This window comes from Emys orbicularis, chromosome 6, assembly GCF_028017835.1.
Source record: "Emys orbicularis isolate rEmyOrb1 chromosome 6, rEmyOrb1.hap1, whole genome shotgun sequence".
Taxonomy (NCBI): Eukaryota; Metazoa; Chordata; order Testudines; family Emydidae; genus Emys; species Emys orbicularis.
In genome coordinates this window covers 128260949-128286319 of record NC_088688.1, presented here as the reverse complement: position 1 = coordinate 128286319, position 25371 = coordinate 128260949, and the positions used below count along the sequence as shown (strand labels likewise).

The 25371-nt window shown below is 43.6% G+C and overlaps 1 protein-coding gene across 1 annotated transcript in view; it reads right to left on the bottom strand.

Annotated features, from left to right (window-relative positions):
- Positions 1–25371, bottom strand: part of GAK (cyclin G associated kinase) — a 116258-nt gene that overhangs the window by 82684 nt on the left and 8203 nt on the right. The window contains exons 2-5 of the mRNA XM_065407060.1: positions 7405–7466; positions 5366–5425; positions 2525–2639; positions 1394–1536 (exon numbers count right to left, since the gene is read on the bottom strand). Of these exons, the coding sequence (XP_065263132.1) occupies positions 1394–1536; positions 2525–2639; positions 5366–5425; positions 7405–7466 (380 nt within the window). The remainder of the gene's footprint in view (positions 1–1393; positions 1537–2524; positions 2640–5365; positions 5426–7404; positions 7467–25371) is intronic.

Genomic DNA, 25371 nt, shown 5'->3' with positions numbered 1-25371 from the left:
TATCAGAGAATTTCAGAGATCCTAATATCTTTAAGCAAAAGAATTTCAAATATTACAAAATCTTTGATGATACTGAGCTCAATCACTCGTTTTCCCACACAGCCAATACTAGAGTCATTCACTTTAAGGCCAAATAAAGAGAAGATATCTATATTTGTAAACAGTTATTAAAGCAAAAACATTTTAGTTTAAAAATGCACAGAGACTGTTTGACGTAAGCTTTCTCCTCAGTCTACCTAAACTCAGTTTTCTGGGAACAGCAGTGCAAACACACCTCCCTGGATCATTTTAGTGAGGCCACTGTCTGTTGCAGCACAAAGATCAAGATCTTGCTCTGAATTTTCCTGTAAAAGCCCTCTCCCTGTGCAGCTACTGTAGTATGAAACCCGCTTTCTGCCCCCCCCCACCCACCCACCCCCGGCCCTCTCCCCATCACTTTGAGTCTCTGCCAGGGACAGGTTTTCTTAATAGGCACTGGAATAGTAACAGAAGAAATCAATAACAATTTTTATTGAACTCTGTAAAACGGTCTATTATAGTAGCACCCTACACAGAATCAGGGCCCCCACTGTTCAAGTAGAGCAGAGTAAAAAAATCAGTCCCTGCCCTTGAACTAGTGTCTCAGGAAAAATTTCAAGTTTTAAAAAATGCTAACCCTTGGCAACTGCTTAGTTCCTCCCAACAGGATGGCACTGGCCACAATTTTACCTCAGAGCTCAAGGCCTTCCATACCATTTGTAAAGGACTGACAAAGGATGAAAGGTCTTAAAATAACCAATCAGGAAATAAGTGCCCCCCTTGATTAATTTTAGTTCAAAAGTCAATGTGCTCCAAAACTAAGCACTACAACAAAAAGTAGATTTTAGTGCCTTTTGAAACTCCAGCCATCCCAATCCCCCACACTCACTGCAGCTGGTCGCTAGGTTCAAAAGAGAACAGCATTTCAGTAGCACACTGACATTATGCTCCGCTTCCTTTCACAGCTTTATGTTTCTGCTATTAAAAAAATTCTTACCACCAAAATGTGTGGCTTCCAGTCACGAGCTTACTTACCAGCAAATAGGAACTATTGTTCAGATTAAAGAGTGGGAAACAGACTACATGGTTTCAGTTTGAGCTCTGAAATTTAACTAACAGGATATTCAACAAGTATTTCTAACACCAAAAATATAGATAAAGGATGTGGTCTAAACACTAGGCCATGTAGTGGTGTCCTTCATTCCCAGCCAGCAATCCCAACGAGATGGATATGTACTCATACCATCATTTGAAATGCTGCATACTCAAGTGTCTCAATTTCATTAATTCTACAGCATCAACTTTGTAGTCCGCCCTGGAAGTCTGCTTTCACACTTCATTCAAATGTTGCAGTCACTTAAATTCTATACTGTACCTTTAAATCTCTATGAATAATAGGTGGTTTCTGTTTATGCATATGTTGCACTGCTCTGCAGGTCTGATAAAATATCTTCAAAACTGTATCACACGAGAGGGGCCCTTTGGATTCAACTTTCTTTAAGAATTCCACCAATTGCCCTACAGGAGATAGAATCAATTCATATTAGTATACAGATGCTTCAAGTTTTGGAAACGTGCCATTAAGTATATTAGATAAGTCTAAACGTGACACACACCTGTCCTGATCAAGAAGCATTTAATCCCCTGAATTTGACAAGAGATTTGATCAAGACTATTTTTGACTATAAAGAAAATCCAGGAAGATTTTTGACAAAGAACTAAGCACTAGGAAGATGATGTTGTCATACCAAAAAAAAAAAAAAGGACATTGAAATATTCTTACTTCAAATGATCCATAGTTTTAAAGCATTCGTAGCTTCCATCCCATTAGGATGAAAATACTGCCCCTTCATTTCATCAGACTATGCCAGCAATACCCACTGGACATTTTATTGCCCAATATTAGCTACCAGCAAACAGCGTAGGGTTTACAACAAGGAATCAATGACTAAACTGGCCATGAATCATTTTAAAGGGGCCTTTCACTATACCAGCTGACACTCCATCACAGATGCAGTATGCTCTTTTCCCTCCTCTCTACTCCTGCCAGGGCGTGAGTCAGAAACCACCCTTCCAGCTGAGAAAAACTGGACAACACCCTTAGCCAGGAAGTACTGCTCCTAAACAAGCAACTAATGGAAGTCTGAATGCTTCAAGTAATTAGTCTAACCCATGGTAGTTAAAGGTGTGGTGGGATTTACAGACAAATAGAGATTGCAAACATTGACTTGCTTAACCTTGAAAGGAGAAGAGTTAGAGGGAATTTATGAGAAGTATGGTAGATTATGAAGGGGACGGTAAAAACTGATCACCTTGCTCCTTTTCAGAATGGCCCATAAATATGAAAAACAGGTCAGTTAATAGCAGGTAAATTGCTGTCTTGCTAGGTAAGTTTTAGCTGTTCTCCATGTAGTAAAACTGCACTTTTCCAGTTCAAGATCTATGTATTCATTTGGAAGAATTCCTAAAACAAGCCACACCACGCACGAACAAAAATAGGTTTTACCTTTACAAAGCTCGGTGAGCAGAAGAAACTCGCCCTGCCCAGTATCAGATTCTTCTTTTCCTATTGATGCAGCAGAGCAGAACTGGACAATATTAGGATGACCTGAAAGCTTTTTCTGGGGATTTGTTCAAGGAAAAACTAACCATGTCAGAGATTTTCTTCATACTATCAAGCACAATCAGCTCACATACACGTCTAATTGGATGTGTTTAACATACACAACAGAAGAACCTAACCAGTATCTCATTTGAACAGAATGAGAACTACAGGCAAAGTCACCAAGAGTAAAAAACTCAATACCTGTTAACAAGGCTCTGGAAGATGCAGATTCTGATCTAGATACAGCTTGGTCTCTCTTGACAATGAGTGCAATGCAACAATAGAGGTATTTATAAAAGACTTCTCCAGCAACTAGACTTAATCATGGATATCTGCTGACATTCTGGCTGTGTGACCAAGGCAGGCCACTGTGCCCTCCACACAGGTCTACACATTAGCCTGGGGTGCCCTTTCTGTTATGGTTTTCCTTCAACTAAGTAGAAAAAGGTCTCTCAAAAATCAGAGCCAAGAAGCTTCATTATAAGCAAGATTATAAAAATGGAAAATCAAAAACTTTATACTATAAAAGGCTTTTTAAAATTTCACTTTCAATTAAAAAGAGGATCAAGGCTCCTCATTCTGGTGGAGGGAGGAAGAGAGAGAAGTAAACCTAAGTGACCTTAATCACTGGCTGAGGAGCTTACAATGTATCTGGTTATGTGTTTATATAGAAACTAGAACAGTGGGACCCTGGTCTAAAATTGGGGTCCACCGGTGTATTGAGCCATGAATGCATGAAACCAAGCTGCTTAAAAAAGGGTATTGGCCAAGGGTTGTGAGTAGTGTTGTGACTCTCGGGCTTACAAAGCGTGCCCCTCTTGTGAACTCAAATGTAAAAAGTATGTGAAAGTTCATAAAATATTACAATAACCATGAAAAATTGGTCGAAGTTGCTTACAAAGTTGAATGTTGTAACAAGTGCATGAGAAGCAGACAAAGAAATTGGATTAGTCTAAACCAGAAAGGCCATGCTGATCTAATCCAAGGACTGTTGAAATTATGCTGGTTAAAAAAAAAAAAAAAAAGTGGAACCAGAAGATAACAGATCAAAATTGGTGTGCCGGATATCAGGCCTAATTAGTGGACAAAATAATGAGGGGGATGAACTATGCTGCCCACTTTTTCCCCTTTTGGAGTTTCTTAAAAAGAGACATGTGTGAGGTAGGGGAAAGATCAGTTCAGTTCGGCTCTCCCTCTTATCTCCTGTCCCACCTTGCATCCTCCAACCTGCCAGCACCGCAACTCCTCTAAGGGACTTTATTCCTGAAGGGAAGGCCGGCTGACCTCGCTCTTGTTTAAGGAACTTGGTTTTCACCTATGAGTGCTGAAAGTCATCACATCATCATGACAACCAGTCATCAGCCCACCAGCGGGGAGAACTAATTACCAGCACCACAAAGGCATGTAAGATCCTGTATTATATTCCCTTCTCTTGTGCTATCTTCTGCCCCACCGTTTCTTTCTTCCTAGCCTCTCTCACTCCTGACTTTTCATCGAACGCTGAAATTAACAGTTCTGCAGTTATCCAAGCCTGCCTTGTCTAAGGAGAAAGGATCCAACCAGATGACAGCCCTGACCGGATCATAACTAACCAGGGTCAAAGCAGCAGGCGTCTTGATCGACTAGCCAGCCAAAGCATCCACTTGTAACTAACCAGCGATGCAGTGTTCCAAAAATATCAACAAAAGCCATATTTTACCCATCTTTTCTATCCCATCTCTTCTCCACCTTTAGTCTGCCTGTTTGTAAAGAACAGGATAAGCAGATGCCCTTCACATCAGGACAGAGTAAAATTAACCTTTGCCTTTTCATCAAAGAAAGGCTGTTCTGAAAATAAGAGACTGATAGTTTGACACCAAAAAGAGAGAGACTTTGATAAGGTCTAACAGTCTGTTTTGCATAATCACTCAACCAGAGTTTCAAAATAAACACTTCTTTTAATTTCTTGTTCTTTCTTGTGTTTAACCAATAAACTTTCAAATGAATTAAATAATCAAGTAAAACCAAGGGCTCTATTTAAAAACAACCCCAAACCTATCTATCACTGTTTAATATTGGACAGGGAGTGAGTTGATAAAACCTGTAACTCTTCAGGCCTTTGAGACCAATATCCATACAACAGTAGGGAAAAAGAAGAAGAGTTGTTAACTCAACAAGGGGAGTAGAAAGTTTAAACAAATATTTATCCAACTGGGAAATGACAAATTTTCTGAATTTCCCCTCCGAAATTATGACAGACCAAACCACTATCTCACATTCCATGCATAACATTACAGCTGTTTACTTTAGTATTTTGGAAACATCTTTTGACTTCACAAATTATGGCTTGGCAATTAGTGACCTCTAGCCTATGATTGGTCACTGAAGGAAGGAGTAAATAGCAGGTGCAATCATTTATTTAAAAGGAAGTTTGATACCCACAACTCTTTATGATGTACAGTTACTTTGGCATCCGTTTTCCAGAGTTCAATTTTATGGACGACACTAAAATGTTAGCTAAACATTTGAATAGACGACAAAAAAAGGAGCTGAATAACTCAAGGGACTGATGTGACTGAAAACCTTTTATCCTGTAACTCGTTGGTCTGTACCAAGCCCAGGTTTCAAAGATTTTCTTCACTGGAGAAATACTTTAGAAATACTTTCAGTGTCAATATGGATCGTGAAGACCAGAAGCTTTCTAAGTCTTCAGGATGTTCATTTCTTTATTCTAAATATTGAATTTTGACCTAAAAAGGATACCATAAAACAAACTTCTTGAATGATAGCTCTGTTCTTCTCCTCTTCATTAGACAATAACCTCTGTATCAGAAAAAAGAATATTGAAAAAGGGTATACCATTTTGAAGTATTATAAACTTATAAAAACACATACATGGGAAAAATCAGAGCTAACAAAACCGTCAACGCTCAAGATAAGGGAGCAAGAATCAAAGCTGGCTTGATCCCGCTTGGACATGTCACCGCAACAAATAACCAGGTTTCTAGTCACCTGTCCTTCTGTTCATCTACATCAGTGGTTTTCAACCTTTCCAGACTCCTTTCAGGAGTCTGATGCTCAAGCCCCACCACCCAGGGTGGAGGCATGTAACTTAGCTTCACGGGTTCCCCCAGGCAATTACCCTGCTTGCCACCTTTTAACACCGACCCTGCACTTGCCACCCCCCTAAATCCATCCCGTGGCCCCTCTGGGTCTCACGACCCCATAGGTTGAGAACTACTGATCTAGATGAGTTGATGTACCCCCTGAAAGACCTCTGCGTACCCCTGGTTGAGAACCACTGATCTATATCCTCTCTCTCTCTGGGAGCGCAGCCTCTAGAATCATGCTTGCACTACTGCACATAGCAGTTAGTTCTGGAAGTTAGTTCTACAGCAGTCTTCTGGACTTCTGGGATGTTTTGCTACAGCAAAGAAACTTGTGCAGCAGATTCAAGGGAATTTTTAATGGAATTAAATATGACCATCACTACCAATTCTTCCTGGTTTTATTGATGTGGATATTAAATATAGTGTCCCCCACACTTCCAATTTGCTACTGATTTATGCATTAATAAATGTAATTCCATTCTGGTGGCAGAGGGAGGAGAGAAAGACTGGAGATTTGGGTAGCTGTAACTTTTGGCACCTACAGAGTGGTTGTGGTTTTCTGACAACAGTGCCTCTCTCTCGTCTTAGGTGAAAGAGAGAGATGGACTGGGAGAGATAACTTGGGTGTTCTTGCCACTCACTTGATGGTCCAGTTCCCCCTTCTGAAATGCATTTTCCTGAGGATTACCCCTAGAGAAAGTTCATTCCCGCTGAGAGGTTGGAGTCATGCAGTCTCATAGTGAAAGAGGTTTCATGCTGTTGTCTGCTAAGCAGTAGTGTAGACCAGCCCTTAAGTCAATCTAACTTACGTCACTCAGGGGTGTGAAAAAGACACCCCCCTGAGCGATGCAAGTTACCACGACCTAAGCACTGTCCAGACCAGCACTATGTCGGAGGGAGATGCTCACCTGCTGAGATCACCTCCACTAGAGGCGGAAGCTGAGTAATTATGCCGACAGAAGAGCACTCTCCCGTCGACATAGAGCGTCTTCACCAGACGTGCTGCAGCTGCGCTGATGTGGTGCTTCTAGTGTAGACCTGCCCTCGGATGAAGATCTGTTTATTCCTGCCCCCTTCCTTGCCAAAGAATGGCCACTTGGTAGGTGATGGCCCATCGACTTTGAGGACACCTGGCTAGACGTCTTTGTTTGTCTTTGTTTGCCTGTTTGTCTTTGAGAAATTGGTTTACCCACTCCCCAGACATGTCTGGTAAATACACTTCAGTCATGATTTCAGCTTATATTCATGTACAGTACTAGTATCCCGCAGACTCTATCGGACCACCAATATACGTATGCCCATATCAATGGACCAGCTCAGTGAATGGCGGGACTTTCCGTTCTTCCCTAGGCCAGACAAAGATACATCCTCTGAGATACATCTTTATACACCAATACAAACAAGTTAGTACTGCCCCTCTGACAGAGTTAGTTACTCCCCCTCTGACATGCCTAGTTATCACCCATCACCTTGTACATGTTGGTTTTGACAAAGTTAAGTATTTTCTGTGTCCGTTTACACAGTAGAGGAAAGTGCATATGTGAATCATCTGGACTGGTACAGTAAGCAATGGAGAAAATCCTTCAGCTCTGACTTTTGTTTTGTATGTACACATGTACTACAGTGACCATCATGCTAATGCACTGAGTCAAGAGACATTTCAATCTTTAAAGTGATTTAAACACACATTACCTTTAAAGCGTAATCTTTGCCACTTCCAAGATCTTGAGCTTCATATACAAAAGCAAACCCACCTATGAGATTAAGAAAAGTAAATTATACATTTCATTAATGTCTCTACCAGGTAAATTGATTATTTAGCTTTATTTTAACAACTATAAATAGAAACATTTCAGTTAATATTAGAAGTGTCTCTAAATACAGTGAGTGTATTCGATTATTTTTCAATTCCTAATCAGCAACATTAAGAATACCATAAACGTATTGGAAAGTTGGAATGGACTTCTGCTAAGATTCAGAGAGATGGATTAGGGCTGATTCATTAGCCCTCTACAATTGCCCCTTGTGTTAGCAGGTCCCTCCCATATGGCAAAAATATGGGTGGGCCTGCAGCCATACTACAGAGGTCAAAGAAAAAGCATCCTTGACATGCCATCCATTCTGGTCAGGTTTTTTTTGGTGGTTCAATTATGGCCTGGACACAAAAAGAACGTCTCCCAAAATTCAAAGAGCTACGGTGTTGCAGTCTGTGGGACAGAGCTCCCCAAAGAAAGTACCCAAAAAGTGAAGTGGCTAATGACGTTCACCGAAGTGAACCTTAAAATGGATTTCACCACCTACAAATGTGTGTATCTTCTTATGAAAACGTTTTTGCTCTTTACTACTGTAATTAATGGCCTAACACAATAGCTCTCTCTCAGGAGGCTAGCCAATCCCTAATCCTCACTCCTTTTTTGGAGGGCTCCATGCCTGGACACCCATTTAAGTTGCCTTGTATATGCTCGGGAGTAGTTCCCACATCCCATGCTTTTTATCTGTTGTTTTTCTCATTTTCTTTAGTCTCTTATTTGCAGGTTCTACTTTCTGTTTTTCTTTCTTCACCCTTTTTTCTTCATTGCTCTGCTCCCCTACTTTGTGAAGCACACACGTTCACAGCTGCTCCCACTGTTCACTTCCCCAATTCTCAGTAATAGCAGGTCCCCCACTGCTTTGCTCTCCGATCTCTGCTGGCCTCTTTGGGTATTATGCTAACCTTGCGCGGTCTCCAAGCCCTACCACAAACAGGGCAGGGAAATGGCAGCTTTTGGAGCTCAGAGCCTCCCTTTATTACACCACTGCTTCGGGCAGCACTGCTTACACCACCATGCTCCACCTGGCAAGTCTGATTTCACTAGGGGAGGGCATGCCACACAAACTCTCAACCATCAATCCACTGCACTTTAAGTTTTAACTGGCTTTGTTCAAATTTTTCTGTCTTCACCTAGCAAATCATTCATGGGTCAAGTTTACCTCCGACAGGGAGAAAAGACAATATCTGGGTCTTGACACCTTCCACTAAGCCTCTTTCCACTTGCAGAAGGGCTTGCAGAAGTAACAGTAGCCCCTTTAGGAGACAGAAGTGAAGGGAATGCATTTGGACTCCATATCCAAAGAGATACTGAGACCGAAAAGAAGCCCAAACTGGGGAGGTTCTCTGTTGGCTTTGTTATACACACACCACAGCTTGAGAAAAAGGACACACTGGCTGATTTTTCCGTCAAGATATTCTGTCCGTTTACATATTTGCTACTTTTCACACATCTCACTTGATTAAGGGCTTGTCTACACGTGCAGTGCTGCAGCGGCACCGATACAGCAGCACCAGGCAGCACGTCTGGTGCAGACGCCCTACGCCAGCAGGAGCGAGCTCCCCGTCGGCATAATAAAACCACCTCTGAGCGCGGCAGACACAACGTCGGCGCGAGAGCTTCTCCTGCCGACACAGCGCTGTGCACACCGGCGCTTGTGTTGGCATAACTCAAGGGGGTGTTTTAGTCACACTCTTTAGCGACAGAAGTTATGTCAACATAAGCTCTAGTGTAGACACAGCCCCAATTTAGGTCTTAAAGCCCAGATTTCAACACTGCAAAGGCTAAATTGAATCAGTGTTCAAGGTTATTCTGACTAATTCACCTCATGACTGGGTGCTTATTTTGCACTGCTTCCATCTGGCTTCAAAGGGAATCTCAGTGATATTTCAAGTACATGGGAGAGATAAATTGCTTATTTGGGTTTTCTTAGCTACATTTTGTTATCATTTATATACAAAACTCCAAATATCATAAAGTGGAGTCATTTTCAAAACATAGATGGACTTTCTAGCATCAGTTTACTGTTAAAAGCATTATGGGGTTTTGAAGTAGCAAAACATTTATGTGCTTTCATGAACTAAGTGGGGTGGTTTGTTACCAAGCTGCCATTTGTTATTGGCGATAAACAGTTTTCACTCTCAACTTCTTTTCACGATGCCTACTTGGTAACTAGTTAGGAAACTGGTTCAGAGCTCTGAACACAAAACAAAGCCACCTACTTAATGGGAAGTGACACAGGAGTAAGTCATGGGCCAGTCTATTTTCCTTATTTATTAGCTACTTATTTAATACAATGTTCAGCTGTCTGTCTGTATACACCAATAGCAAACTATTTGTACGGTTCTAATCCATTTTGGAAGTGATTTCAATTTCTTTCATCTGTGGATATGCATGACAGCCAAAACTACAAATCAATGCTTTATTTGGCTGCAGTTTTTCTTCTACTGTTGAAGCATTTGCCCTGTAAGATTATAGTAAACCGAGGAAGAAGGGATAACAAAATGAGACGGTGGTGGGAAACTAATCATACCTCTAACGGGATCTTATCCTAGTCCCACTAAACAATGATATTCTCAGAGTTTTATATCAGAGAAGAGAAGGAAGAGAACTCAGATGTCATAAGCCTGTAATGTTTCATAACTCAGCAACAAGAAAAGAAGGATAGAGCAGGTCTAAGGAAGAGAGCAGTGCAGGAGAGACAAGAAGGAGTTGACCTGCTATCCCCTTTGACTAAGGGACCAAGATGCCAATATCTCCAGCCCAGCCACCTTACACATGCTGGAACAACTGCTCTGTGCATGAGGAACACTGCCCAGGTAAGGCAAGAGGATGAATGCATACATTTGCTTCATGAGCAATCCAAACAGCTACAGTAGCAGGCTTTTCAGAGAGCTGGTACTCGGAACCCTTTTTGTAGGATTATGTGCAATCACTACATTCCCATCCAGTAACAGCTAACCAGCACGAGACTCCCACAGAGGATCCACTCATCTTGTTTTTCCAATAGTGCCAACAACAGAAACAGCGTGAAATTACAAGAACTCCTTAACTCTCCCTCTGCTGTTGGTATCCTTAGGGAACTACTATATACAGGGGAAGCAAAGGCAAAATCCTGGGGGCTTGAGGTTGACGGAAAGGAATGAGATGAGCAGAGGGGCTAGGGAAAAAGTCAGAGAGCGAGAGAGCGAAACACTGGAGGGGACAGACAGACTAGTAGGGCACAGAAGAGAGCTCAGCTGAGAATATAAAAGAAGGGTGACAGACATAAGTGTTACCAGTAAAGCAGCTTATTCATACCCCACGATGTGCACTTGGACTGGGTCTTTCACGGGATATAGATTCCAAGTTAGAAAGTAAATCACAAGCATGCAGCACAGCACATCAGGAATACTCCACTTCCTCTAAATGCCAAAGGGGAAAGGGGGGCAAGCAGAACCCAAAGGAAGTGACAAGTTTGTTCTCTGCAGGTTCTCCTGTTTACCCATTTATGCCTCACTTTCTAACTCCAGGTTCTGTACCCTCTGAACAGAGCCCACAGTGTTTGTAGAGTGCCCCACGAGTAGGGCTCAGAGGCACTATAGTGATAAAAAACAAACCACCACCACCACCAGTAACTTAAATCCTTAATAAGCCCCCACAATTCTGGAAAGAGCCCTGTTCCCACCATCAAGTGCAGAGGAGATGAAGTATCAACTGGGGCCAGTTAGTCTCTTCCTGCATGGGTAATGGAACAAAACATGAGAAATTACAGCATGCCCAATGCTTCTGCTAATCAGTGGGTGAGACACAGTTGGTGCCATCTGGCAAAGGGTTCACTGTTCTGTAACAGCTACTCTTAACAGGCCTGACAAGTAGAGCCCTGTAAATCTGCGGATATCCGCTTTATATCTGCGGATAGGATGCGGACACAAATTTTGTATCCGCGCAGGGTTCTACTGACAAGCTCACTACACCTAGCACCATTTCATAGTATTTATCCATAAAGAACATCAGGGGAGGTCCCTAATATAAGCTCATGTCATACTCATGCTCACAATCACTGCGTGATGTGCGTACGGATGAAATTTAAGGAGGCGTGCATATGTACTGAAAAGATGTTTGAAGTGTGTCCAAGGCAGAGCTGACCAGCAAGCCTTGGTCAGACAAAGGATGTTGATTCATCTGTCTCTGTTGACCGTGTAGATTAAGCAGTGTAAGCCAATGCAATGGGAGCCCCATTTACATACAGCATCAACAGGAAAGGAGCACACAGGAAAAAACAAGCCATGAAGGTTAGCCTGGCTATGTGCAAAGGCAATGAACTCGGGGGGGGGGGGGGGGGTACAGAAGGGGTATTTTTTGTGTTGTATGTAACCATTTCTGTTTCCATTATCCTTACTCAACGCCTCTTAAATCTTATGTGGTAGAGTACCTCAATCACCTTGCTGGCCTCAGCATTTCTCTCTCGGGGGAGGGGGGCTGAAGTAATCAGTCTGACGCCGGAGGGTTTTATTTTTCCTTATTTACATGGTGGGCCTCAGACAAGGCCCAAGTTCTCTTAAGCAAAAGAAAAAAAAACCCAAACTCACAGTGCAAACAGAAATATTTTTTCCTGCCCTCTCTCCACGGTGTTACCCTACTATGCTGGCTTCTAGGTGCCAGTCCTTCCCCAGGCAGCTGTTAACTGAGTTTCTTTCCCTATAGGGAGGGCAGACAACCTTCCACTCGGGGGAAGCCTTTCCTTCCTGCTGCTGCCACTACCCCTGCTGCAGCTTGTCTCCCACCTCTCCCTCAGCAGTAGATGACTTTTAAAAGATCACTGGCAGCCTGGCCTCAGGTGTCTTTAGTTTGAGGTAACCTTTTTCCAGCTCACAAGGGAACAGGGCCTTCACCATTCTAGAGCTGATAGATCTGCTCTCCACCACTCCCTTATAGCTGTCAGAACGGACTTTGTCACACGTAGCTTTTGATAATAAATGTATGACTGTTTTCACTATAACTGTATCTCAGTGCTGCGGTGTTATAAAGGGCCTGATCCGGAGCTGTAACATTCAAGCTATATGTACACTGCTCCTTTAGGGACATCAAATCTGGTAATTTCGGTAGTTAGGGGCTGGACGCAGCAGGGAACACTCTCAGGGGGTTGGTGCGTGCCTATCACTAGCCTGCACAGAGAGGCTTACTGCCTTCCAGGCCTCCGCGCTTGTGTTGCAAGGTTTCATGGTGCTGGTATACAGCAGGCAGAGACAATAATGCCTCATGCTGGGGGGGAAGGGGAGAAGAGATGAGGTGCCTCACAACTCTGGGTACCCCTGGGGAGCTCACAGTAGGGACTAGTGTTATACAGCTATGACAGTACTGGTGAACCATGTAGTAGCCATGCAGGAGAATAAATTCATTCTGTCCTTGGAGCGAAGCCCATTACCGCTTGCAGACAAATCTACATTTCTGGTCCAGTTTAGTGATGTGAAGCCGGGGCAGCAGAGCCTGCCCAAAAATGGGGCGGGGGGACAGGGCCCTCCACCCCTCATCTTCCCCCCAAGGCCCTGGCCAAGCTGGAAGCCGGAGCAGGCCGGGAGCCATGGCCCCTCCACCTGCCCAGCGTGGGGGGTCAAGAGCAGCCCCCAGCCTGTGTCCCTCCCCAGGGAAGGTGGAGGGTCCACGGTGCCCCAAAGCTGCCCGGGCTCCAGATGCCAGCCTGGCGGGGAGGGACAGGGGCAGAATCCCTGCTGAAAAGTGAGAAGGCCATGGTCCCCTGACTCCCCCTATTCCGGCGCCCCTGACGTGAAGTACTATTTTTGGTAACAGTTATATTTTAAAATTGCTCCAAATTATTATTAACCTTTGAAACCTGCCATGTTTGGAGAGGTGGGGACACCATCTACACTAGTTGAGTGAGCCCATATATGAACAATTAGAACTGCAAAAAGAACAGGAGTACTTGTGGCACCTTAGAGACTAACAAATTTATTAGAGCATAAACTTTCGTGGGCTACAACCCACTTCTTCGGATGCATATAAGAAGTGGGTTGTAGCCCACGAAAGCTTATGCTCTAATAAATTTGTTAGTCTCTAAGGTGCCACAAGTACTCCTGTTCTTTTTGCGGATACAGACTAACACGGCTGCTACTCTGAAACCTGTCATTAATTAGAACTGCGTTATTGCACCTGTTTGCCCTTGAAACACACTTAGAGACATACAGCATGAAGAGATGCTCTTCAGAATGAAGACTTATGTTCTTCAGTCAGCACATGAACCGACTCCCAGCACATTTAAAAAAAAAAAAAAAAAACAAGTTTGCAGATGATACGAAACTGGGAGGGATTGCAACTGCTTTGGAGGACAGGGTCATAAAATCAAAATGATCTGGACAAATTGGAAAAATGGTCTGAGGTAAACAGGATGAAGTTTAACAAAGACAAATGCAAAGTGCTCCACTTAGGAAGGAACAATCAGTTTCACACATACAGAATGGGAAGAGACTGTCTAGGAAGGAGTACGGCAGAAAGGGATCTAGGGGTTATAGTTGACCACAAGCTAAATATGAGTCAACAGTGTGATGCTGTTGCAAAAAAAGCAAACTTGATTCTGGGATGTATTAACAGGTGTGTTGTGAGCAAGACACGAGAAGTCATTCTTCCGCTCTACTCTGCGCTGGTTAGGCCTCAGCTGGAGTATTGTGTCCAGTTCTGGGCACCGCATTTCAAGAAAGATGTGGAGAAATTGGAGAGGGTCCAGAGAAGAGCAACAAGAATGATTAAAGGTCTTGAGAACATGACCTATGAAGGAAGGCTGAAAGAATTGGGTTTGTTTAGTTTGGAAAAGAGAAAACTGACAGGGGACATGATAGCAGTTTTCAGGCAACTAAAAGGGTGTCATAAGGAGGAGGGAGAAAACTTGTTCATCTTAGCCTCTAAGGATAGAACAAGAAGCAATGGGCTTAAAGTGCAGCAAGGGAGGTTTAGGTTGGACATTAGGAAAAAATTCCTAACTGTCAGGGTGGTTAAACACTGGAATAAATTGCCTAGGGAGGTTGTGGAATCTCCATCTCTGGAGATATGTAAGAATAGGTTAGATAAATGTCTATCAGGGATGGTCTAGACAGTATTTGGTCCTGCCATGAGGGCAGGAGACTGGACTCGATGACCTCTCGAGGTCCCTTCCAGTCCTAGAATCTATGAATCTATGAGGAAGCTAGCCCTGCCAAGACTGAAGTAGCAAGGAGTTGGAGGAATAAGCTTGACCATTTCAGCTGATCATGATTACCAGAAAATGTGTGATGGCAGAGATAAGACTCCACAAACTGAGCCATTATATAGGACAGAAAACAGACTTCAATTACTCGATGCATATCAGTGAGGTTTTTTTTTTTTTTTTTTTTTTAAACATTGGTCATATCCCAATTGCACAGAAGGAAGTTTACCTTTCAATTTGCCAATAATCCTATAATACTTGCTCAAAATTAATTAAGATAGCAAATTAACAACTATTGCATTCTTTAAAAAAAGCACTGTGTTGTTAAAGGAAAATCAGGCTCTTTCTACCAGAAAAGCGTAATATCAGCTAGCACTCCCGAGATCACTGCAAGGTCATTAATATTGCCAACCTCTTAGAAGCATGTGTCTGAAACTACAGCTGAGACAGCAACAAGCTGCTTCACGGAACTGGAAGGGGTTAGAACCAAACATATTTTATGAGCCAATCTGCGCTGAACTGCTGTGACTCCGCTGCTATTAATGCAGAAGTCTAACACTGCAGGTATACTCTTCACAGGAGTGTCTGCTTTGTGTTACGTTGTCAAATAAAATAAAGCCAGATCATGCTAAACTCCATCCACAGTCACATAATGAGTTAACAGGGAATAAAGTAGCTAGAAGTCAGAGATGACCTGAGTACGCAACCAATCAGCTTGATGCTACTAGAAAACAGACTCAGACTCATAGAATTTTGTAGTTTCACCGTAATGACTGGGGGACCCCCACTTGTCACGGTTGCAGGACACTTCACCTTTGACCCCTCTCTGGTCTCTGAGTATATCCTCTCAGGTATCAGGCCCTGTACCTTCACTTATCTCAGGGGAGAATCTCGGCATTCTCCCGTTCTTGGGCCAGGCCCAACTGAGTTCAGTGCTTCCCTTTGGGAGTTATCAGTGGTTAATACAGGTGATCAGGCAGTTTTTTTCAAACCAAACAAAGTTTAATATAAGGGACAAAGCATTTTAACACAATAAATGGTCTATAAACCAGTCATGATTATCTTACCATAGTCCTAGGTAGGCCTATTTTACCCCAAACCCCAACCTCCAGAATATGGGGGTCAGTCTGCTCCCCAACAGTGTCTGCCTCAGTCTCCCCTGTCTGTCAGGGACTCCCTTTTTAAAACTAACCAAAGGCTATAATTCTCTCCTGTATCTGCTGAACCTGGTTACACCAGGTCCAATGACTCAGCTCCCTATCCAAATGTACACTCTGCATGCCTCTTATCCCTTTAAGAGATTACCATGAGATGTGACTAGCAGGATCCAACACCCCCTGGACCCCCCATCCAACACCATTATGACAAACCTGCTAGTGAATTAGCGTAATATAGGCATATAGTAAACACCACAATACCTGGTCAAGATACAATATTTGTAAGTTACAGGTCAGCCCCATGTCCTTTACACCACTGGAAAGAAACTAATTTTGCAAGTTGTTCAGTATTTGCTAAAAAGAATAAAGCAAGAGTAAAGCATCAGAGGAGAACAATTTAGACTAGGTATACAAGCAGTCATTTTAAATAAGTTGGAACTTGCTTGAAAATCATGAGTTATAAATATGAATAGAACTTGAACCTTAGAAGTTAAGTTCCATTTACTTTGATCAAGGCATTCATATTTAAATTTTTTTTGGAAATTAAGTGTAGAAGTATGGCAAGAATTACTTTCAAACACAAAGTCTTTGTTTGAATGACAAGCTTTAAATTCAGTACATTTTTGGAGGTTTCCCCTGAAAAGCAATGGTTTAGAACAAGGGCAGAGAGGTTTTGCAAAAACCAAAATTTCAAGTTATCTAAGCGTTGCAGAACACTGGGCACTGTATTTTACCATCTCTGACTTTACAATTTCAATTTAGCATTTCTTATGGAACTTATATATGTTCTGTTCTTTATCATAAAATGGTAATCCACTGCAGTGAGATTCCAGGTTACTATTATAGCTTGATGGAGAAGCGTAGATACCAGTGGGAGTTTTGACTGCATTTTGAAGTGCTGTAGGTGACTGAAGCGGTGTATTAGCAAGGTTCTTAAGCAGTGGGTCTTACATTTTTGTACTGTGGACCACTTGAGAGCTGTTCCTATGGAACAACTCCCCTCTCTACATCCCAATACCCCACTTTAATTGAAGCAAATACTGTGAAGGCCCCTTCTCTGAAGCAACCCACCAGACCTAAATTATGCATTAAGGGTTCACAATTTATACAGCAGTATTACAATATTAGTGTCAGGGGAAAGATAATTATTAAAATGGTGTTGAGAGTACATGAGTGAATTAGGGGCTAACGTCTTTACAAGAATATTGTAATTATAAAAAACCTCAAGCATTAGAAACAGAAAACTCAGAGTTGGGAATTGAACTTCAAAGAAACCCAAACTTCAAACACTGTAGAAAAGTCAAGTTGCCACAGCATGGCTGGTGACATCTTCAATTTGGAAGCATCACTACCACCAGTCTGGTACAACGACTGCACCACGGCCATCATTTTGTCTTATCTTCAAATGTATTTTCATAAGGAGTTTAAAAATCTGCTGCAGCTGTGGACTAAGCTTACATTGAGAAACTATGTACTTGTACAGACATGTACAGTACCAATTGTAAGTATATTTTCACACCACAGTAAGCGTTTCTCTTTTCAATTCAGAAGCATGATTTAGTTATCTGGGACTAGAAGGTTTCTTTATACTAGTTCTCTATTCAACAATATTCTATAACTGGTACTACATGAAGTCCCACTAAAGAATGGAGAAAGATGCCATTTATCTCATCAGCAATTTTGAACAGTGGATCTCTCTATAAACAGTGTATGGCTGTAGCGGCCACTAAAGTTTTATACATCATTAAAAGGGAGGAAGCATTTGGGGGAGGGGGTGTCATGGACTAAATGAAACTTACAGATGGAAAGACTGTCTCTCAATGTATTTTACTTCTTGTCTGGAAATTTACTGGTAAAAAACTATGCAATTTAGCACCTGGAAGCAAAGAGGCAACAACATATCAGTAGCTGGAGAACCACTAGGTTATGGGTTGAGTTTAGTTGGAAGGAGGAAATAGGAGCTCTGATATGACAGAGCTGTCCACAAAACGTAAGCTTCTCCCCACTGAATAAATGATGAACGAGGATGAATTAAGATGGGGAGGTCAATATCTGTGAGAATAAGTCCATGAGAGCGAGGGGTCCATAGACAGGCTTTCATTTTATACCCACTGTCCCAGACTCATAGCAGGTGGAAGACTGAAGCTAGTCTCCGTGTGTGGGCACGCATGCAAAGAAGAGTTTAGTAAGGAAAGACTTGGTGGCTTATATTTTGGGGATTCAGCCCACAGGATCTGAAAGAGACAATGAGTTCGAGTTTGCCCATTTCTCTAGCCTTGCTAGGTGAGGGGCTGCGGCCATATTGGTAATCTTCTTTATGGATCCCACCTGCACACGAAGGAAGAGGTCTATCTGGGAGGAGAGTACCACTAAGGCAGCACTAACTAAAGCACAAACGGTTCAGCGTCTACCCTAGCCGTGCTCTCTCACTTTTTCAACAACTGCGATACTGTCACATATCCACACTTCTGAACCACTGCCACAGCAGCAATTCCCACCCACCACCACCCTGCAGTGTAGTGTAGGGCAATGCTCTGGACTCATTTCAGTGCTGTCCACAGTGTACAAGCTTTCCCTTGCTTCATCCCAAGTAATACTGATGCCCCTTCTGCATCTCATACAGCTGCATGTCCCCACTTCCCAGCCACTCTGTCCCTTTCCTAATGAGCTCCTAAAATGGTGGTCAGAAAAGCTGAAGAGACAGAAAATGGTAGAAAAACTGCTTCCCACTCCCCTTTCACATGGTCGCAGACGAGCTTATGTGATCCATGGCAAAAAGGTGCATTATAAAGTCAACTCATACCCAGTGTCAAAATATCTCCCAAAGCGGCTATAGCCCAGGGAGAGAAACGAAGACAGGGGCCTGGTCTACACTATGAGTTTAATTCTAATTTAGCTGCGTTAAATCGAATTAACCCTGCACCCGTCCACACAACGAAGACATTTATTTCAAAATAAAGGGCTCTTAAACTCGATTTCTGTACTCCTCCCCAACGAGCGGAGTAGTGCCAAAATCAATATTGTCATTTCAAATTAGGGTTAGTGTGGCCGCAATTCGATGGTATTGACCTCCGGGAGCTATCCCACAGTGCACCATTGTGAGAGCAATCTGAACAAGGATGCACTGGCCAGGTAGACAGGAAAAGCCCTGCGAACATTTGAATTTTATTTTCTGTTTGCCCAGCACAGGAGAGCACAGGTGACCACAGAGAGCTCATCAGCACAGGTAACCATGCAGGCCGATAATTGAAAAAGAGTACCAGCATGGACCGTACGGGAGGTACTGGATCTGATCGCTATATGGGGAGAGGATTCAGTGCTAGCAAAACTTCGTTCGAAAAGACGAAATGCCAAAACTTTTGAAAAAATCTCCAAGGGCATGATGGAGAGAGGCCACAATAGGGACTCAGATCAGTGCCGCGTGAAAGTCAAGGAGCTCAGACAAGCCTATCAGAAAACAAAGGAGGCAAACGGTCGCAGCCGGGTCAGAGCCGCAGACATGCCGCTTCTACGCCGAGCTGCATGCAATTCTAGGGGGGGCCGCCACCACTACCCCACCTCTGACCGTGGATTCCGAGGTGGGGGTAATCTCATCAGCCACACCTGAGGATTCTGCGGGCGGGGAAGAGGAGGAGGACGACGACGAGCTTGCGGAGAGCACACAGCACTCCGTTCTCCCCAACAGCCAGGATCTTTTTCTCAGCCTGACTGAAGTACCCTCCCAAGCCTCCCAAGCCAGTACCCAAGACCATGACCCCATAGAAGGGACCTCAGGTGAGTTTACCTTTTAAAATATAAAACATGGTTTAAAAGCAAGCGTTTTTTAATGATTAATTTGCCCTGAGGACTTGGGATGCATTCGCGGTCAGTACAGCTACTGGAAAAGTCTGTTAACGTGTCTGGGGATGGAGCGGAAATCCTCCAGGGACATCTCCATGAAGCTCTCCTGGAGGTACTCCAAAAGCCTTTGCAGAAGGTTTCTGGGCAGTGCAGCCTTATTCCATCCTCCATGGCAGGTCACTTGACCATGCCATGCTAGTAGCAAGTAATCTGGTATCATTGCATGACAAAGCCTGGCAGCGTATGGTCCCAGTGTTTGCTGGCATTCAAGCAACATCCGTTCTTTATCTCACTGTGTAATCCTCAGGAGAGTGATATCGCTCATGGTAACCTGGTTGAAATACGGGAATTTAATTAAGGGGACAGAGGTGGCCCTTCCTACTGGGCTGTTTGCCTGTGGCTGAAAAGAAATCCTTCCCTGTAGTAAGCCAAGCGCGGGGGGGGGGGGGGGGGGGGGGCGGGGAAGGATTGGCGCTGAGCTTTCCACATGTGGCTAGCAGGGATCTTCCCTGATACCAGCCACGCGGTGGGGGGAGGGATAAAGTGATCATCCCAGAGAATTGGAGGGGGGGGGTTGGGTTAGTTTTCTGCTGCTGAACGTTAACAGGAAAACCGCAGCACTCAACGGGCTTTGCTTGGTATGTGGCAAAGGAGGGCGCAGAAGCCGAAAGACAATGGCTTACCATGGCCGCATGCAAGCCGAATTCTGTTGCCCGGACCTGCGACTGTGATCTCTAGCAGCAAAGCCACAGGCACTCAATATTAAGAGGCAAAATGCGACCTTGCACAGAAATCACATGTGCTATGTAATGTGAATAGTGTTTGTCACCGTGAAAGAGTATAAGCATTGTTCTGTAAAATGTATCTTTTTAAAAAATTCTCTCCTTTTTTCCCTCCCTCCAGCAGCTGCAAATTTTTCAAGCCTCCCTCCCGAAGGCTCTCTCAGATAAGGCGTTGGAAAAAGAGGACGCGAGACGAGATGTTTGCGGAAATCATGGAATCCACCCGCAATGAAAGAGCTCATCTGAATGACTGGAAGGACACAGTTTCAAAGTATAGGAAAGATGCCAGTGAACGTGAGGACAGGAGGGACCAACGTGAGGACAGGAGGGACCAACGTGAGGACAGGAGGGATGCTCGAGATGAGAGGTGGCGGCAGGAAGATCAGAGGAGGCAGGATGCAACGCTGGGGCTGCTGCGTGAGCAAAGACATGCTCCGGCGTCTGGTGGAGCTTCAGGAACGGCAGCAGGATCACAGACTGGTGCTACAGCCCCTGTATAACCCCCCTCTCCCCTCCCCATGTTCCATAGCCTCCTCACCCAGACGTGTAAGAACGCAGGGTGGGGAGGCTCCGTGCACCCTCCCATTCCACCCCAGTGGACAGCCCAAGCAAAAGGCTATCATTATTTTAACCGTTTTTTAGTGGTCTTTTCCTTCCCTCCGATCCTCCTCCCAAACCCCACCCAGGCTACCTTCTCAGTTCTCTCCCTCTTTTTATAATCAATTAATAAAGAATACATGATTTTTAAATTATAGTGACTTTATTTCCTTTGAAAGCAAGCTGTGATCGAAGGGGGAGGGTGGGTTACCTACAGAGAATGAGTCAATAAAGGGGGCGGGTTTTCATCAAGGAGAAACAAACAGAACTTTCACACGGTAGCCTGGCCAGTCATGAAACTGGTTTTCAAAGCTTCTCTGATGCGCCGTGCTTCCTGGTGTGCTCTTCTAATCGCCCTGGTGTCTGGCTGAGCGTAATCAGCAACCAGGCAATTTGCCTCAGCCTCCCACGCTGCCATAAAGGTCTCCCCCTTACTCTCACAGAGATTGTGGAGCACACAGCAAGCAGCAATAAGAATGGGGATATTGGTTTGGCTGAGGTCTGAGCGAGTCAGTAACGTGCGCCAGCGACCTTTTAAACGGCCAAATGCACATTCTACCACCATTCTGCACTTGCTCAGCCTGTAGTTGAACAGCTCCCGACTCCTGTCCAGGCTGCCTGTGTATGGCTTCATGAGCCATGGCATTAAGGGGTAGGCTGGGTCCCCAAGGATAACTATAGGCATTTCAACATCCCCAACTGTTATTTTCTGGTCCGTGAAGTAAGTCCCTTGCTGCAGCCGTTTAAACAGAGTAGTATTCCTGAAGATGTGAGCGTCATGAACCCTTCCCGGCCAGCCCACGTTGATGTTGCTGAAACGTCCCGTGATCCACCACTGCTTGCAGCACCATTGAAAAGTAACCCTTGCAGTTTATGTACTGGGTAGCCTGGTGCTCCGGTGCCAAGATAGGGATATGGGTTCCATCTATCACCCCACCACAGTTAGGAAATCCCATTGCAGCAAAGCCATCCACTATGACCTGCACATTTCCCAGAGTCACTACCTTTCGTAGTAGCAGCTCAATGATTGCTTTGGCTACTTGCATGACAGCAGCCCCCACAGTAGATTTGCCCACTCCAAATTGATTCCCGACTGACCGGTAGCTGTCTGGCGTTGCAAGCTTCCACAGGGCTATCGCCACTCGCTTCTCAACTGTGAGGGCTGCTCTCATCCTGGTATTCTGGGGCTTCAGGGCAGGGGAAAGCAAGTCACAAAGTTCCATGAAAGTGCCCTTACGCATTCGAAAGTTTCGCAGCCACTGGGAATCGTCCCACACCTGCAACACTATGTGGTCCCACCAGTCTGTGGTTGTTTCCTGGGCCCAGAATCAGCGTTCCACGGATAGAACCTGCCCCATCAACAACATGATCTCCAAAGCACCGGGACCCGCGGTTTGAGAGAATTCTGTGTCCATGTCCATGTCCTCATCACTCTCGTCGCCGCGCTGCCGTCGCCGCCTCCTCGCCTCGTTTTTCGGGTCCTGGTTCAGCATAAACTGCACGATAATGCGCGAGGTGTTTACAATGTTCATGACTGCTGTCTTGAGCTGAGCGGGCTCCATGCTCGCTGTGGTATGGCATCTGCTGTGTTCACCCAGGAAAAAAGGCGCGAAACGGTTGTCTGCCGTTGCTTTCATGGAGGGAGGGGTGAGGCTGTACCCCGAACCACCTGCGACAATGTTTTTTGCCCCATCTAGGATCTCAACCCAGAATTCCAATGGGCGGGGGAGACTGCGGGAACTATGGGATAGCTATGGGATAACTACCCACAGTGCAACGCTCCGGAAATCGACACTAGCCCCGGTACATGGACGCACACCGCCGAATTAATGTGCTTAGTGTGGCCGCATACATTCGACTTTATACAATCTGTTTCCAAAATTCGAATTCTGTAAATTCGGATTAATCCTGTAGTGTAGACATACCCAGGGTCTTGCAAGTCCTGTGTCCCAGACCAGACATACCCGCCCAGGGCACCAGGCTCAGCAGCCTTGTATCTCATCTCTATATGGGGAACAAACACCGCAGCTATAAGAAGCGTTTAAAGTTCCATGACATCCTTCAGTTCTGGAACTGGACTTTCCTCATTTGCTAAACTAGTTATGAGTCTCTCTCTATCCCTTTCTTCTACCACTGCACCCCTTCAGCAACCCAAGTTCAAGCTCCCTGCCAGTTTTGCTTCTAACCTTCATCCTCTCCCATTTAAAACCCTCCTCCCCTCTTAACCTAACGCTGTGTCCAACACCAACTATTCCCCTATAAAATACAACAAAACTGAAAGTAACTTACTGTAATTTATTGTGTGTATAAACACACACAGAAGTGCTAGCTGTCTCACAGCAGAAGTGCTGTAGACAGTTCTGAAAACTAAAATTACTCTTCACTTCTGATGGGGATTCTACTTTTCATTCTATATGACACTGAAGGAACTTCGCAAACTTACTTCTGTCTGAAAAACGTGTGCTCGTTACATCACCTAAGATCACTGATCAAAGATCAAAGAAAGAATGTATGTTCCAGCTTGTTTGTTCTGTGCATTTGAGAGCACTCTGTGTTTAGTTTAAAGCAACAAAGAGTCCTGTGGCACCTTAAAGACTAACAGATGTATTGGAGCATAAGCTTTCATGGGTGAATACCCACTTCGTCAGACGCATGTGTTTAGTTTGTTTTCCATGGTATTTCTCTCACACAATGGGAGAGGAGAATTTTTTAAAACACGTACATATGGATGAAAAACTACCAAGTTTTCAGGGGATTCAAAGATAGTTGCATCTAAAAATATTTTAATTTATTTCACTAAAATTGTCTGAATTTCATGTTTACAGCATATTTTAGCAATTAGTTGACATATAAAACCATTGTTTTTATAGAACAAAGCAATCTGACACGTCAGATTAAAAGCTGTGTTCGTGAAACTGCCCTTACATACGGTGCTAATATTTTACATGATTTAAAAACTAAAACTTTAAGAAAACCCAAACTTTTGCTTTTTTTGTTAATCTTGAACAAGAAAGCCTATTAGTCAGGATCACTTTCTCTTTCTGTGTTTGGAATGCAAACATTGCAAGAGAACATTAAAAACCAACTAGATGGAATGGGCTTACTCACGCCTTTTTAAGATGGAAAAACATTTTAAGAACCTGTGTAAAAATATTACACACACACACACACACACACACACACACACACACTCTAAAATGTTGGGCCGACAGTGTGCTTTAAATTTACTGCGTTTTCACTACCCAACTCCTCTCCAGATTTCATAATTCTTCCAACTAAAGAACTACAGCAACCAGCCAGGATATCCCAAATAAAGGACCTTCCCCATGCAAGCTGTACAATTAAGTTTTAAACACTGATGTCTGCAATTACTTCTTAAAACTAAGGCACTGCAAATATTCTTTAAGTTGTTTGGAATTTCTTTTCGTGTATGCATTATAAAATGGAGGTAGCAGAATACCTCCTCCCCAAAGTGAAAATTGCACTGAGATTTGCAAATAAAGCAATTCAACATTCTGTATGACTATAACAAGTTCTCCCCAACCTAATCTGTGCCCTGGTCTAGGTTAGCAACAGTGATACAAGCATAAAGAAGGCTTCTGTGAACACTGGTGTTTTTCAACTCCTTGCATGAGGTTAGACAAAGTGAGATTAAAAATCACCACCTGCCTCCAGAACTTAATTTACACCAGCACTCCCACTACTGCTACCACTGGTGGAGATGCACCAGTAAGAATCTTTTTATGAAATTCCCTAGCGTGAACAACACCTTGGTACAAAACAAAGTTATGAGCGTTAACAAGTCAGTCTGCTGGTTTACAAATCGAACACCACGTTGTAGGCTATTTTAAGTTTATTAATGTGTTTTCCTGTAACAGTTTATCTATGAACTGAAGGTCATCATCACACAAGAGCTGCTCAATGATGCAAGAACTTGAAGTCCATTTCTAAACTTCCTATTTGGGAACAAAATATCTTAAACACATAAGTTTAACCCAGTGACGACATTGTTCCTGAGCTGCAGAGAGCCCGAAATGGTCATTCATATGGATCAACTGCTCGACCTCAGAGTTGAGAACGCAACCCTAAAAATGACCATTTAGTGTCAACATCATCAGCCGCCTCACTGAGGATCATTTTAGCAGACATCCAACTAACGCAAGAAATAGGTTGGATGACTAATCTGCACTTAAAGTTGGAATTCAATCTTTTTTATGCATGACTAATATAGCATATCCCCTTCAAATTCACACACCTTCCAAATACAGAATGCATTTTCTGGGAATTTTAGTGAAATG